The sequence below is a fragment of the Salmo salar genome, chromosome ssa24 (assembly GCF_905237065.1).
Source record: "Salmo salar chromosome ssa24, Ssal_v3.1, whole genome shotgun sequence".
In the NCBI taxonomy this organism is placed as follows: Eukaryota; Metazoa; Chordata; class Actinopteri; order Salmoniformes; family Salmonidae; genus Salmo; species Salmo salar.
This window is the reverse complement of record NC_059465.1, coordinates 4,778,914-4,794,617: the sequence shown is the minus strand read 5'-3', so window position 1 is coordinate 4,794,617 and position 15,704 is coordinate 4,778,914. Positions and strand designations below refer to the sequence as shown.

Genomic DNA, 15,704 nt, shown 5'->3' with positions numbered 1-15,704 from the left:
AAGAGAGTTCTCATCTATATTATTCGTAGCGGTCTATTTACCACCACTTCCAGAAGCGGCGCTCCTGGTGGCCGGGGACTTTAATGCAGGCAAATTTAAATCCATTTTACTTCATTTCTACCAGCATGTCACATGTGCAACCAAAGGGGGAAAAAAACTCTAAACCACCTTTACTCAACACAAGAGATGCATACAAAGCTCTCACCTGCCCTCAATTTGTCAAATCTGACCATAATGCTATTCTCATGATTCCGGCTTACAAGCTAAAACGAAAGTAGGAAGTACCAGTGACTCGCTTAACAAGGAAGTGGTCAGATGACGCGGATGCTACTCTACAGGACTGTTTTGCTAGCACAGACTGGAATATGTTCCGGGATTCATCCAATGGCATTGAGGAGTATACCACCTCAGTCATCGGCTTCATCAATAAGTGCATCGAAGACGTCATCCCCACAGTGATCATACATATATATCCCAACCAGAAGCCATGGATTACTGGCAACATCCGCATCGAGCTAAAGGCTAGAGCTGCCGCTTTCAAGGAGCGGGACACTAATGCGTACGCTTATAAGAATTCCCGTTATGCCCTCAGACAAACCATCAAACAAGCAAAGCGTCAATACAGGATTAAGATTGAATCCTACTACACCGGCTCTGACGCTTGTCGGATGGGGCAGGGTTTGAGAACTATTGCAGACTACAAAGGGGAACCCAGACGTGAGCTGCCAAGTGACGCAAACCTACCAGACGAGCTAAATGCCTTTTTATGCTCGCTTCGAGGCAAGCAACACTGAAGCATGCATGAGAGCACCAGCTGTTCTGGACGACTATGTGATAGCTGATGTGAGCAAGACGTTCAAACAGGTCAACATTCACAAAGCCGCGAGGCCAGACGGATTACCAGGATGTGTACTTAAAGCATGCGCGGACCAACTGGCAAGTGTCTAAACTGACATTTTCAACCTATCCCTGTATGAGTCTGTAATACCAACATTTTTCAAGCAGACCACCATAGTCCCTGTGCCCAAGAACACCTAGGAAACCTGCCTAAATTTCTACTAACCCGTAGCACTCAAGTCTGTAGCCATGAAGTGCTTTGAAAGGCTGGTCATCAACACCATTATCCTAGAAACCCTAGACCCACTTCAATTTGCATAGAGCCCCAACAGATCCACCGATGATGCAATCTCTATTGCACTCCACACTGCCCTTTCCCACTTGGACAAAAGGAACACCTATCTGAGAATGCTATTCATTGACTACAGCTCAGCGTTCAACACCATGGTGCCCTCAAAGCTCATCCCTAAGCTAAGGACCCTGGGACTAAACACCTCCCTCTGTAACTGGATCTTGGACTTCCTGATGGGCCGCCCCCAGGTGGTAAGGGTAGGTAACAACACATCCGCCACGCTGCTCCTCAACACAGGGGCCCCTCAGGGGTGCGTGCTCAGTCCCCTCCTGTACACTCTGTTCACTCATGACTGCACGGCCAAGCACGACTTCAACACCATTATTAAGTTTGCCCATGACACAACGATGAGACAGTCTATAAGGAGGAGGTCAGAGACCTGACCGTGTGGTGCAAGGACAACAACCTCTCCCTCAACGTGATCAAGACAAAGGAGTTGATTGTGGACTACAGGAAAAGGAGGACTGAGCACACCCCCATTCTCATCGACGGGGTTGTAGTGGAGCAGGTTGAGAGCTTCAAAGTCATTGGCATCCACATCACCAACAAACTATCATGGTCCAAGCACACCAAGACAGTCGTGAAGAGAGCGAGACAAAACCTATTCCCCCTCAGGAGACTGAAAAGATTTGGCATGGGTCCTCAGATCCTAAAAAGGTTTTACACCACACCATCAAGAGCATCCTGATGGGTGGCATTACTGCCTGGTATGGCAACTGCTCAGCCTCTGACCGCAAGGCTCTACAGAGGGTAGTGCGTACGGCCCAGTACATTACCGGGGCCAAGCTTCCTGCCATCCAGGACCTCTATACCAGGCAGTGTCAGAGGAAGGCCCTAAAAATTGTCAAAGACTTCAGCCACCCTAGTCATAGACTGTTTCTCTGCTACCGCACGGCAAGCGGTACTGTCTAGGACCAAAAGGCTACTTAACAGCTTCTAACCCCAAGCCATAAGACTGCTGATCAATTAATCGAATGGCCACCGGACTATTTACCCCCCCCCCATTTGTTTTGTACACTGCTGCTACTCGCTGTTTATCTATGCATAGTCACTTCACCCCTACCTACATGTACAAATTACCTCGACTGTACCCCCGCACATTGACTCGGTACCGGTACCCCCTGTATATAGCCTCGTTATTGTTATTTTATTGTGTTACTTTTTATTATTTTTTACTTTAGCTTATTTGGTAAATATTTTCTTAACTCGTCTTGAACTGCACTGTTGGTTAAGGGCTTGTAAGCGTTTCACGGTAAGGTCTACACTTGTTGTATTCGGTGCATGTGACAAATAGTTTGATTTGATTTTTTAATTGGTGGAGTGCTGCAGAGATGGTTGTCCTTCTGGAAGGTTCTCCCATCTCCACAGAGGAACTCTAGAGTTCTGTCAGACTGACAATTGGGTTCTTAGTCACCTCTCTGACCAAGGCCCTTCTTCCCCGATTGCTCAGTTTACTGGGCGGCCAGCTCTAGGAAGAGTCTTGGTGGTTCCAAACTTCTTCCATTTAAGAATGATGGAGGCCAATGTGTTCATGGGGACCTTCAATGCTGCAGACATTTTTTGGTACCCTTCCCCAGATCTGTGCCTCGACAGAATCCTGTCTCGGAGCTCTACAGATAATTCCTTCGACCTCATGGCTTGTTTTTTGCTATGACATGCACTGTCAACCGTGGGACCTTATATAGACAGGTGTGTGCCTTTCCAAATTATGCCCAATCAATTGAATTTACCACAAGTGGACTCCAATCAAGTTCTAGAAACAGCTCAAGAATGATCAATGGAAACAGGATGAACCTGAGTTCAATTTCGAGTCTCATAGCAAAGGATCTGAATACTTATGTAAATAAGGAGTTTTTGTTTTTTTATAAAATTGCCAAAATTTCAAAAAACTTGATTTCGCTTTGTCATTATTGGGTATTGTGTAGGTTGCTGAGGATTTAAACAAAAAAAATATTTTAGAAATTTTAATAAGGCTATAATGTAACAAAATAAGGAAAAGTCAAGGGGTCTGAAAACTTTCCAAAGGCACTGTATACCATCCAAATAATGATGATCCACCCTATCAACCCTACAAGCAATACAAGGCTCTGGGGGGAGATTATAATACGGTTTTAAATACCTCTATGGACCGTAAAGGAAATCACACAAAAAACTATCATCCTCATGCCCTTATGGTAATCATGAATGTCATGGATATATTGAAACTAGTGGATATATGGAAGAGTAAATATCCTGACCCAGTGAGATATACATGGCTGAGGCACAATCATGCTAGTCGTCTTGATTACTTTCTTATGTCATTCTCTATGGCATCAAAAGTTTAAAAAGTGTTTATAGGGGACAGAATGCGGTCGGACCATCACATCATTTGCATAGAAGTCTCGAGGCTGTAATCACTGCCAAAGTAAAGGGTCTGAATACTTATGTAAATGTTATATTTAATTTTTTAATTTTTAATACATTTGCAAACATTTCTAAAAACCCATTTTTGCTTTGTCATTATGTGTAGATTGCTTAAGGGGAAAAAACTATTTAATACATTTTAGAATAAGGCTGTAAAGTAACAAAATCTGGAAAAAGTCAAGGCGTCTGAATACTTTCTGATAGCACTATATATAAATATACACTACCATTCAAAAGTTTGTGGTCACTTAGAAATGTCCTTGTTTTTGAAAGAAAAGCATAATTTTTCCATTTAAAATAACATCAAATTGATCAGAAATACAGTATAGACATTGTTAATGTTGTAAATGACTATTGTAGCTGGAAACGGCTGATGTTTTATGGAATTTCTACATAGGCATACAGAGGTCCTTTATCAGCAACCAATGGCACGTTGTGTTAGCTAATCGAAGTTTATCATTTTAAAAGGCTAATAGATCATTATAAACCCATTTGCAATTATGTTAGCTGAAAACTGTTGTGCTGATTTAAAGAAGCAATAAAACTAGCCTTCTTTAGACTAGTTGAGTATCTGGAGCATTAGTATTTGTGGGTTCGATTACAGGCTCAAAATTGCCAGAAGCAAAGAACTTTCTTCTGAAACTCATCAGTCTATTCTTGTTCTGAGAAATGAAGGCTATTCCATGCGAGAAATTGCCAAGAAACTGAAGATCTTGTACAACGCTGTGTACTACTCCCTTTACAGAACAGCACAAACTGGCTCTAACCAGAATAGAAAGAGGAGTGGGAGGCCACGGTGCACAACTGAGCAAGAAGACAAGTACATTAGAGTGTCTAGTTTGAGAAACAGACGCCTCACACGTCCTCAACTGGCAGCTTCATTAAATATTACCTGCAAAACACCAGTCTCAACGTCAACAGTGAAGAGGCGACTCCGGGATGCTGGCCTTCTCGGCAGAGTTGAAAAGAAAAAGCCATCTCTCAGACTGGCCAATAAAAATAAAAGATTAAGATGGGTAAAAGAACACAGACACTGGACAGAGGAACTATGGTCCATCTACAGATGTTCAACAAACTGTCAGTAGACTATTAACAACATCTCATCAGCTTTTCTTTAGCCTTTCAGTAGCATCTCAACAGTATGTCTCATCATAAATGGACTATCCAAATAAAGTTACTTGAATATCTTCCCCTCTCATTGCAGTGCCCGGTACGGTAACTGGCATAAGAACAAGGGCCCAACAGAGATGAAGACAGGTCCCCGAGTCATCATCTTCATCATCGGAGGCATGACCTTCAGCGAGATGCGCTGCGTCTACGAGGTCACACAAGCCAATGGCAAATGGGAAGCCATCATTGGTGAGTTGGCAGCATATGTAGGGTTACATGGTTTACTGTTTTGTGTTCTGTTTTTCTTTATCTAACATGGGAATATAAACTGTGAATATATACATAGGCCTAGACAATATCCATGGGCTGGTTGTACCTGTTGGATGTATTCCTGGTCATCAAATAAAATATACAATTGTATTTGTCACATGCTTTGTAAACAACAGTTGTAGACTAACAGTGAAATGCTTACTTACGCGTCCTTTTCCAACAAAGCAGAGTTAAAGATAAAAAAAAAGTTTAAAAAATACAGTAAATAATGAATAACAATAACGAGTAAAATTAACATGGCTATATACAGAGAATACAGTACCAAGTCAATGTGCAGAGGTACGAGGCAATTGAGGTAGCTATGTACTGTGTGTGTGTGTGTGTGTATATATAGATAGATAGATATCTGAAATAAATCCTTAAAATGAAGTGGTGATCCTAACTGACCTAAAACAGGGACTTTTTACTCAGGAATTGTGAAAAACTGAGTTTAAATGTATTTGGTGTAGGTAAACTTCCGACTTCAACTGTAGGAAGGGGTACAGTGACTAGGCAACAGGATCGATAATAGACAGTTGCAGCAGCGTGTACTGTGAGTGTGTGTGGTGTCAGTGTGCATGTTGTGTGTGTGTGCTGGGGTGTAAGTATGTGTGAGTGTGTGGGTCCAGTGTCCAGTGTGTGTGAGTCGGTGCAAGAGAGGGTCAAAGCAGGGAGTCCGGGTAGCCATGTGATTAGCTATTTAGTTGTCTTGTTTAGCAGTCTTATGGCTTAGGGGTAGAAGCTGTTCAGGGTCCTGTTGGTTCCAGACTTGCACTGGTACCGCTTGCTATGCGATAGCAGAGAGAACAGTCTATGGCTTGGGTGGCTGGAGTCTGTGATAATTTTTGGCCTTCCTCTGACACCGCCTGGTATAGAGGATCTGGATGGCAGGGAACTCTGCCCCAGTGATGTACTGGGCCATACTCACCCCCCTCTGTAGTGCTTTGTGGTCTGTTGCCTTGCAGTTGCCATATCAAGCGGTAATGCAGCCAGTCAAGATGCTCTCAATGGTGCAGCTGTAGATCTTTTTGAGGATCTGAGGGCCCATGCCAAATCTTTTCATCCTCCTGAGGGGGAGGAGGCGCTGTTGTGCCCTCTTCGCAACTGTGTGGGTGTGTGTGGACCATGTTAATTCCTCAGTGATGTGGACACTGAAGAACTTGAAACTCTCGACCCACTCCATTACAGACCCATTGATATGGATGGGGGCGTGCTCGCCCCTCCATTTCCTGTAGTCCACGATCAGCTCCTTTGTCTCTGACATTGAGGAGAGCCTGTTGTCCTGGCACCACACTGCCAGGTCTCTGACCTCCTCCCTGTAGGCTGCCTTATCTTCGTTGGTGATTGGTCCTACCACGTTATGTCACAGCAAACTTGATGATGGTGTTGGAATCGTGCGCAGCCACACAGTTGTGGGTGAACAGTGAGTACATGAGAGGACTAAGCACACACCCCTGAGGGGCCCCCGTGTTGATGGTCAGTGTGGCGCATGTGTTGTTGCCTACCCTCACCACCTGGGGGTGGCCCATCAGGAAGTTCAGGATCCAGTTACAGAGGAAGATGTCCAGTCCCAGTGTCCTGAGCTTGGTGATGAGCTTGGAGGGGACTATGATGTTGAATGCTGAGCTGTAGTCAATGAGCAGCATTCTCACTTAGGTATTCCTTTTGACCAGGTGGGTGAGGGCAGTGTGGAGTACAATAGAGATTACATGATCTGTTGGGGCGGTATGCAAATTGGGTGTCTAGGATGGTGTCTGGAATGGTGGTGTTGATGTGAGCCAAGACCAGCCTTTCAAAGCATTTCATGGCTATAGATGTGAGTGCTACGTGGCGCTAGTCATTTAGGCAGCTTACCTTGGCATTATTGGGTACATTTTGGTGGACTGTTTGAAACAAGTTGGTATTACAGACCGGGTCAGGGATGGGTTGAAAATGTAAATGAAGACACTTGTCAGCTGGTCAGTGTGTGCTCTGAGTACGCGTCCTGATATTCCGTCTGGCCACGTGGCCTTTGCGACCTGTTTACCTTACTCACATCTGCTACGGAGAGTGAGATCACAGTCATCCGGAACAGCTGGTGCACTCATGTAGGGCTGTGGCGGTCACAAACTTTCGTCAGACGGTGATCGTCAAGCAAATAACTGTCGATCTCACGGTAATTGACTGTTAATTAACATAAACACATGTATTATCTCCTGGCTTCCACACATAGCCTACAAGCCACTGATTCAGACCTTAGGAACATTACATTTTTAAAAGTCTAACAAATCCATGTAATATAGTCTACACCTTCACAATAAATCCATTATTTATTTTAGACAAGTCAAAAGAAGCATGATATGAAGAAAATGTAGTCTATTTCAGAAGAACAGAATAGCATACTCTGAGTTGTCCTTATGTAGAGGGTCTATCACTCTTTCACACTGTGGTAAATGAAGCATGCTGTCATTCAGTGATATTTATTCCCATAGTAATTCGTTATGGATCCATTAATATATTTAAAGTCCCTAAACTCGGCAAGAGTCTATTGTCCTGCTGATAGTTGACAAACATCTGCATTTTGAAAGAGTATTTTTATCATTATTTTATTAACGAAAGCATAAAGATGTTGATGAAGAAATTGTGTACAGTATATACCTTACCCAACATTATGCAGTTGCATGCTGTTTATAGTTAGAAATGTAAAACTTTAGAGTACTTAATACATTGCAAGTTGGGGAGATTTTCTTTTCACACCTAGCCCGAGCTATCCTTTTGTAAAGGTTGAAGATTCTATTGTCCTGCAAATAGCCCATCATGGAAACATTGTTTGCACCTGTAGGTTTTAGGCCTGCATTAGGTTATAATAATCCATGCCTTCTGGGAATGTTTAAACGTCCAAAGGTTATGGGTGGAGTTAGAATTTTGGCTGTCAGAAGTATTAAAATCAACCAATGTCAGCCTTTAAATGCTTTATTATCCCATTTTGGTCTACAAGTTCCTTACTTTTTCCCCCTTCCACTTGATAAAGGTTCCAATTGATAAAGTAATTTCTCACTTCTGCCCTCCGAATTCATATTCATTATATAAATAGGCCCTTTTAATTTTGTCTGGCTTGCCATTCCAAATAAAATAGAATATTTTTTGCTCATATAATTTAAACAGGTCGCTAGGTGTAGTCAAAACCATAATTTAACCTTTATTTAACTAGGCAAGTCAGTTAAGAACAAATTCTTATTTACAATGACGGCCTACACCGGCCAAAACCAGATGACGCTGGGCCAATTGTGCACTGCCCTATGGGACTCCCAATCATGGCCAGTTGTGATACAGCCTGGAATCGAACCAGGGTGTCTGTAGTGACGTCTCAAGCACTGAGATGCAGTGCTTGAGGCTTCTATCTTCGGGAGCCCATAAGCAAATAGTAAAACTGTGATATGACTAAAGAGTTAATCAGTGTGATTTTTCCACAAATAGACAGGTATTTTGATCAAGGACACATTGTTTGCCGAGTCCACAAACAGGAGGTGGAGCTCACAGGTGTGCCTGGCATGGATTGTGACTTCATCTCGTTCCTCGCCCTCTTCTTTACTTGGGTAAATGCCACAAATGCCGCCTGACTCCCTGCCAATGACATGACTCTCCGCCTATACCACCTAGCTCTGGACCAATGCATCAGCTGATTTCATTTTACAATCACGGCTAAAGTGATTTAATTAAGGGTTTCAGTTAGGAAAATATGGCGCTGTACAAAATAATCCACACATTTCCAAATAAAAATCTGATTGATTTATCAAGACCAGTCCCCATGCTCTGTCATTCAGTAGTAAAAGTAATAATAACAATCGTTCGATAACAGATCGGCTCTCGGAACTGATTAATTAAGAGAGCGGCTTCTATCTTCAATATAATAATTAATTCATAAGGTTAAACCCAAAGGTTTTAGGCCTGCAGTAGGTTATAATAAACTGAAAATTGTGTGTCAATTCATAAACCATGTACCATGGAATCGGTAGATCGAAAATCTCTTCCCAACTATTTTGCAATCTACATCCTTAAATGAAACTGGTACATATTTTTTATCTATCACAATTTTAAACTGAAATTGCAACCAACTTTCTATGGCTTGTTTAAAAAAATAACGATATTTTTGAGATTATTTTGTTTTCAAATAACCAAAAGTGAGCTGTTGTAATCTGAATAAAGGGGAAAAGGCCATTCTTGAACATGGGGTGAGGCATAGTTACTAATTTGTAAATAAAGCCAGTTTGTTATTTATAATTATTTATTTCTGTTTTTAGAGAGAGAGAAACCAAAAGCCCACCGTACCTATTTTTCAAAAATCGTTGGTCCACATGTAAAGTGTAATTCCACATTGTATTTACCCAAGTTCGCTCTTAACTCCAGCACCACCGACAGTTTTTTGTTGTTGCCTGATGCAGGAGACTGACTGAAAACACCTCCATTAAAGTCAATTTGTGCCACAGTTTAGACTACCGATATATCGTTGTTCTAACTCCCCCTTGTGACAGTGTGGTGCAATGACAGAATGCCACCATCTACCAATAACGGTCATGGCATAAGCTCAAAACATTTAAAGGAAGAACCACTGTAGGTCCTGATCTGGCTATGCCAAATGGCTGTGGGCTAAACAAATGCATTTAGCAGACAAGATTTGCTTAGAATTCTATGGCATTATTTTATAGTATGAAGAATACAATCGAACAAAGCTGAATAAAATGATTTTTGGGAGTGCGCACATGCGGCTATTCTGTGTTCAGCGCTTAACCTGTTGGGGATAGGGGGCAGTATTTGCACGGCCGGATAAAAAACGTACCCGATTTAATCTGGTTACGACTCCTGCCCAGTAACTAGAATATGCATATAATTGTTTGATTTGGATAGAAAACACCCTAAAGTTTCTAAAACTGTTTGAATGGTGTCTGTGAGTATAACAGAACTCATAGGGCAGGCCAAAACCTGAGAAGATTCCAAACAGGAAGCGCCCTCTCTGACCATTTCTTGGCCTTCTTTGTCATCTCTATCCAAAACAAAGGATCTCTGCTGTAACGTGACACTTTCTAAGGCTCCCATAGGCTCTCAGAAGGCGCCAGAACGTTGAATGATGACTCTGCAGTTACTCGCTGAAAAACAGTAGCGCATTTGGTAAGTGGTCGATCTGAGAACAATGAGATGGGTGCGCGCGTGCACGTGAAGAGTCCATTTTACTTTCTCAGTCTTTGAACGAAAACAACGACTCCCGGTCGGAATATTATCGCTATTTTACGAGAAAAATCGCATAAAAATTGATTTTAAACAGCGTTTGACATGCTTAGAAGTACGGTAATGGAATATTTTGAAATTTTTTGTCACGAAACGCGCCGGGCGCGTCACCCTTCGTTACCCTTCGGATAGTGTCTTGAACGCACGAACAAAACGACGCTATTTGGATATAACTATGGATTATTTGGAACCAAACCAACATTTGTTGTTTAAGTAGAAGTCCTGGGAGTGCATTCTGACGAAGAACAGCAAAGGTAATCCAATTTTTCTTATAGTAAATCTGAGTTTGTTGAGTACCAAACTTGGTGGGTGTCAAAATAGCTAGCCTGTGATGGCCGGGCTATCTACTCAGAATATTGCAAAATGTGCTTTCACCGAAAAGCTATTTTAAAATCGGACACCGTGATTGCATAAAGGAGTTCTGTATCTATAATTCTTAAAATAATTGTTATGTTTTTTGTGAACGTTTATCGTGAGTAATTTAGTAAATTCACCAGAAGTGTTCCGTGGGAATGCTTGTCACATGCTAGTCACATGTTAATGTAAAAAGCTGGTTTTTGATATAAAAATGAACTTGATTGAACAAAACATGCATGTATTGTATAACATAATGTCCTAGGAGTGTCATCTGATGAAGATCATCAAAGGTTAGTGCTGCATTTAGCTGTGGTTTTGGTTTTTGTGACATTATATGCTAGCTTGAAAAATGGGTGTCTGATTATTTCTGGCTGGGTACTCTGCTGACATAATCTAATGTTTTGCTTTCGTTGTAAAGCCTTTTTGAAATCGGACAGTGTGGTTAGATTAGCCTCTTACATCTAGACGTTCCGCTAGCGGAACACCTGCTCCAATATCCAATGATAGGCGTGGCGCGAATTACAAATTCCTCAAAAATACAAAAACTTCAATTTTTCAAACATATGACTATTTCACAGCATTTTAAAGACAAGACTCTCATTTATCTAACCACACTGTCCGATTTCAAAAAGGCTTTACAGCGAAAGCAAAACATTAGATTATGTCAGCAGAGTACCAAGCCAGAAATAATCAGACACCCATTTTTCAAGCTAGCATATAATGTCACAAAAACCCAGAAGACAGCTAAATGCAGCACTAACCTTTGATGATCTTCATCAGATGACACACCTAGGACATTATGTTATACAATACATGCATGTTTTGTTCAATCAAGTTCATATTTATATCAAAAAACAGCTTTTTACATTAGCATGTGACGTTCAGAACTAGCATACCCCCCGCAAACTTCCGGGGAATTTGCTAACAATTTACTAAATTACTCACGATAAACGTTCACAAAAAACATAACAATTATTTTAAGAATTATAGATACAGAACTCCTTTATGCAATCGCTATGTCCGATTTTAAAATAGCTTTTCGGCAAAAGCACATTTTGCAATATTCTGAGTAGATAGCTCGCCATCACGGGCTAGCTATTTTGACACCCACCAAGTTTGGCCCTCACCAAACTCAGATTTACTATAAGAAAAATTGGATTACCTTTGCTGTTCTTTGTCAGAATGCACTCCCAGGACTTTTACTTCAATAACAAATGTTGGTTTGGTTCAAAATAATCCATAGTTATGTTCAAATATCCTCTGTTTTGTTCATGCGTTCAAGACACTATCCGAAGGGTGACGAAGGGTGACGTGCCCGACGCGTTTCGTGACAAAAAAATTCTAAATATTCCATTACCGTACTTCGAAGCATGTCAACCGCTGTTTAAAATCAATTTTTATGCGATTTTTTTTTTCTCGTAAAAAATACATAATATTCCGACCAGGAAACCCTGTTTTCGTTCAAAGAGGAAAAAATAAAAACATGGTGTCGGCTCGTGCACGCGCCCCCAGTCTCATTGTTCTCTGATCGACCACTATCCAAATGCGCTACTGTTTTTCAGCCATGGCCTGCAAAGTCACCATTCAACGTTTTGCCGCCTTCTGAGAGCCTATGGGAGCCGTAGGAAGTGTCACGTTACAGCAGAGATCCTCAGTTTTCAATAAAGAGAGTGTAGAAGGCCAATAAATGGTCAGAGAGGGCACTTCCTGTAAGGAATCTTCTCAGGTTTTTGCCTGCCATATGAGTTCTGTTATACTCACAGACACCATTCAAACAGTTTTAGAAACGTTAGGGTGTTTTCTATCCAAATCAAACAATTATATGCATATTCTAGTTTCTGGGCAGTAATAATAACCAGATTAAATCGGGTACGTTTTTTATCCGGCCGTGCAAATACTGCCCCCTACCCTAGAGAGGTTAAAACCTTCCCCAACCATAATCCGTGGATTGATGGCAGCATTTGCGCAAAACTGAAAGCGCGAACCACTGATTTTAATCATGGCAAGGTGACCGGAAACATGACCGAATACAAACAGGGTCTACAGTCAATCACGGTTTACAAAAAGAAAACCAGCCCCGTCACGGACACCGACGTCTTGCTCCCAGACAAATTAAACAACAAATTCTCTGCTCGCTTTAAGGATAATACAGTGCCACTGACATGGCCCGCTACCAAAACCTGCAGGCTCTCCTTCACCGCGGCCAACGCGAGTAAAACATTTAAACATGTTAACCCTCGCAAGGCTGCCGACCCAGATGGCATCCCTAGCCGTGTCCTCAGAGCATGCGCAGACCAGCTGGCTGGTGTGTTTACGGACATATTCAATCAATACCTATCTCAGTCTGCTGTTCCCACATGCTTCAAGAGGGCCACCATTGTTCCTGTTCCCAAGAAAGCTAAGGTAACTGAGATAAACGACTATCATCCCATAGCACTCACTTCCATCATCATGAAGTGCTTTGAGAGACTAGGCAAGGATCATATCACCTCCACCCTACCTGACACCCTAGACCCACTCCAATTTGCTTACCGCCCCAATAGGTCTACAGACGATGCAATCACACTGCACACTGCCCTAACCCATCTGGACAAGAGTAATAGCTATGTAAGAATGCTGTTCATCGATTACAGCTCAGCATTTAACATCATAGTACCCTCCAAACTCGTCATTAAGCTCGAGACCCTGGGTCTCGACCCCGCCCTGTGCAACTGGGTCCTGGACATTCTGACGGGCCGTGCCCCAGGTGGTGAGGGTAGGAAACAACATCTCCACCCCGCTGATCCTCAACACAAGGGTGGGTTCTCAGCCCTCTCCTGTACTCCCTGTTCACCCATGACTGTGTGGCCATGCACGCCTTCAACTCAATCATCAAGTTTGCAGATGACACTACAGTGGTAGGCTTGATTACCAACAACGACGAGACGGTCTACAGGGAGGAGGGGAGGGCCCTCGGAGTGTGTGTCAGGAAAATAACCTCACACTCAACGTCTACAAAACAAAGGAGATGATTGTGGACTTCAGGAAACAACAGAGGGAGCACCACCCTATCCACATTGACAGGATAGTAGTGGAGATGGTGGAAAGTTTTTAAGTTCCTCGGCGTACACATGACGGACAAACTGAAATGATCTACCCACACAGACAGCGTGGTGAAGAAGGCGCAACAGCGCCTCTTCACCCTCAGGAGGCTGAAGAAATTTGGCTTGTCACCAAAACACTCACAAACGTTTACAAATGCACAATTGAGAGCATCCTGTCAGGCTGTATCCCCGCCTGGTACGGCAACTGCTCCACCCACAACCGTATGGCTCTCCAGAGGGTAGTGAGGTCAGCACAACGCATCACTGGAGGCAAGGGAGGAAGCCTAGCTAATGTTAGCCACCTAGCTAACATTAGCCACAACAAATTGGTATTCGTAACATATCATACAATTTGTATGATAGCATGTTATGTCTACCCTTTGACTTGATCTACATATCTTGAATCCTCCTATCTATACTTAGGAACTGTGGAAATCATTAGAATATACAGTTGATATCCTATATTGCTGTTCCACTGTGTCTGACACAGATGCTGCTGCTGCTAGTGGGTGGAATCGGCTTAGTCTGTTAGTGGGCTCAGATCAGATGGTTTTTCTGAGAATGCATCAGATAGAGGATGTGTGTGTTGTGACTGCAGGGAATGGATACCAACAGTGGCAGGGACAAGACACAGTTATTCTACAAAGGTAGTGAATTACATTGATCTGCAGATTAGTTATCTATCAAAAGCCAAGTCTAGGTCAAGTTAAATTACCTACCCGCATCCTAAATGGCAGCCTATTCCCTATATAGTGCATTTCTTTAGGGTACAATTTAGGACAAGAAAATAAGCTTAATTCATGTTATGTGGAGAATGTCCTTTCACACATGTTAACTGCTTTTACATTCTTTTTTTGTTGCCACTAACATTTATCTTTTTAGGGGACCTTACATCAGATAAAGTGCGACAACTCCATCTCCACTTACAGTTCATGGCAACGCAGTCACGTTAGAATAATGTCATCTGTCGGAAGACAATGGAGATTTTACACAAAAACAGAGAATGAGATTAGGGTGCAATGTGAAAGCCTTTGTCCCTCCTTAGGTTCCACCCACACACTCACTCCCACCAAATACCTAAAGGAGCTTCAGCACCCTGACTTCCTGGACCCCAACGCTGCCCCTGAGGAACCAGAGCCTGCCCCTGCAGAATGAGAACACACACTGAGAAGTAAAGATAGTTGTTGTGATGTGAAGCCACCTTTTCTGATCTCCCTCAGTCTCACCCCACTTCCCCTCCTCTGACCCTGGGCCCGGGTTCCCGATAGCAATGGAACTTAGGCTTTCAAGTGTTTTAAAGATGCATCGTTCCTACAACAACCGAAGACGTAACATGCATTTCCCAAAACACTACGCAGGAAGAACGTTGGCTAAGTGTGTCGTTGGAGCATGTGTCAATACTGATAGGTTCGAAAGAAAGGCCCAGCTGCTATCGGATCATCATTCTCCATTGAAATCTTACCTTACATTATCTTACATTATAATAATTCCACAATAATGCCGACGGATCAGGTTCTAGAGAGATATTATCACCTTATGCCTGCAAATATTGAGGTGGCTTATTCTAATGCTTACCCTGGAGCCTAATAATGCATTAAATCACAAATTTGGCTCATCAATGCGCAGATATTGTTACACATCATGAAATATATTAAAACATAAAATTACAGACAGTTTAGCCTACAATTAGCAAAATAGAACTCAATTGACTAAACATTAAATTAATTTCAATATGATTGAAATACTGTATATGCAGAGGCCTATGTAGCCTACTGTATTTATTTTTTGAAGCAGTCATCTCGGTTTTCTGTTATCCTTCACAGACATTGCCAACTTTGTATTTGTAGTCAACTTCGATTCGAAGTTATGGGGGTAACAGAGAGACAGATAAACAGCTTGATTCTATGTTTAGTGGAGTGTATAAAGTGACACGGAAGGGCAAAAAAAGCATCAAATGACGCACTTAGCTGTTTTGAGGCAGTCGGAACATA

At 42.3% G+C, this 15,704-nt stretch overlaps 1 protein-coding gene across 3 annotated transcripts in view; it reads left to right on the top strand.

The window, feature by feature from the left end:
- LOC106585214 (syntaxin-binding protein 1) overlaps positions 1–15,704 on the top strand; it is a 53,536-nt gene that overhangs the window by 35,748 nt on the left and 2,084 nt on the right. For 2 of the 3 annotated variants that reach the window (XM_014171174.2, XM_014171172.2), the window contains exons 18-19: positions 4,797–4,951; positions 14,759–14,884. In XM_014171174.2, coding sequence (XP_014026649.1) covers positions 4,797–4,951; positions 14,759–14,868 — 265 coding nt within the window. In that variant the 3' untranslated portion in view covers positions 14,869–14,884. The remainder of the gene's footprint in view (positions 1–4,796; positions 4,952–14,758; positions 14,885–15,704) is intronic. The other variant, XM_014171173.2, reaches the window with a different exon arrangement.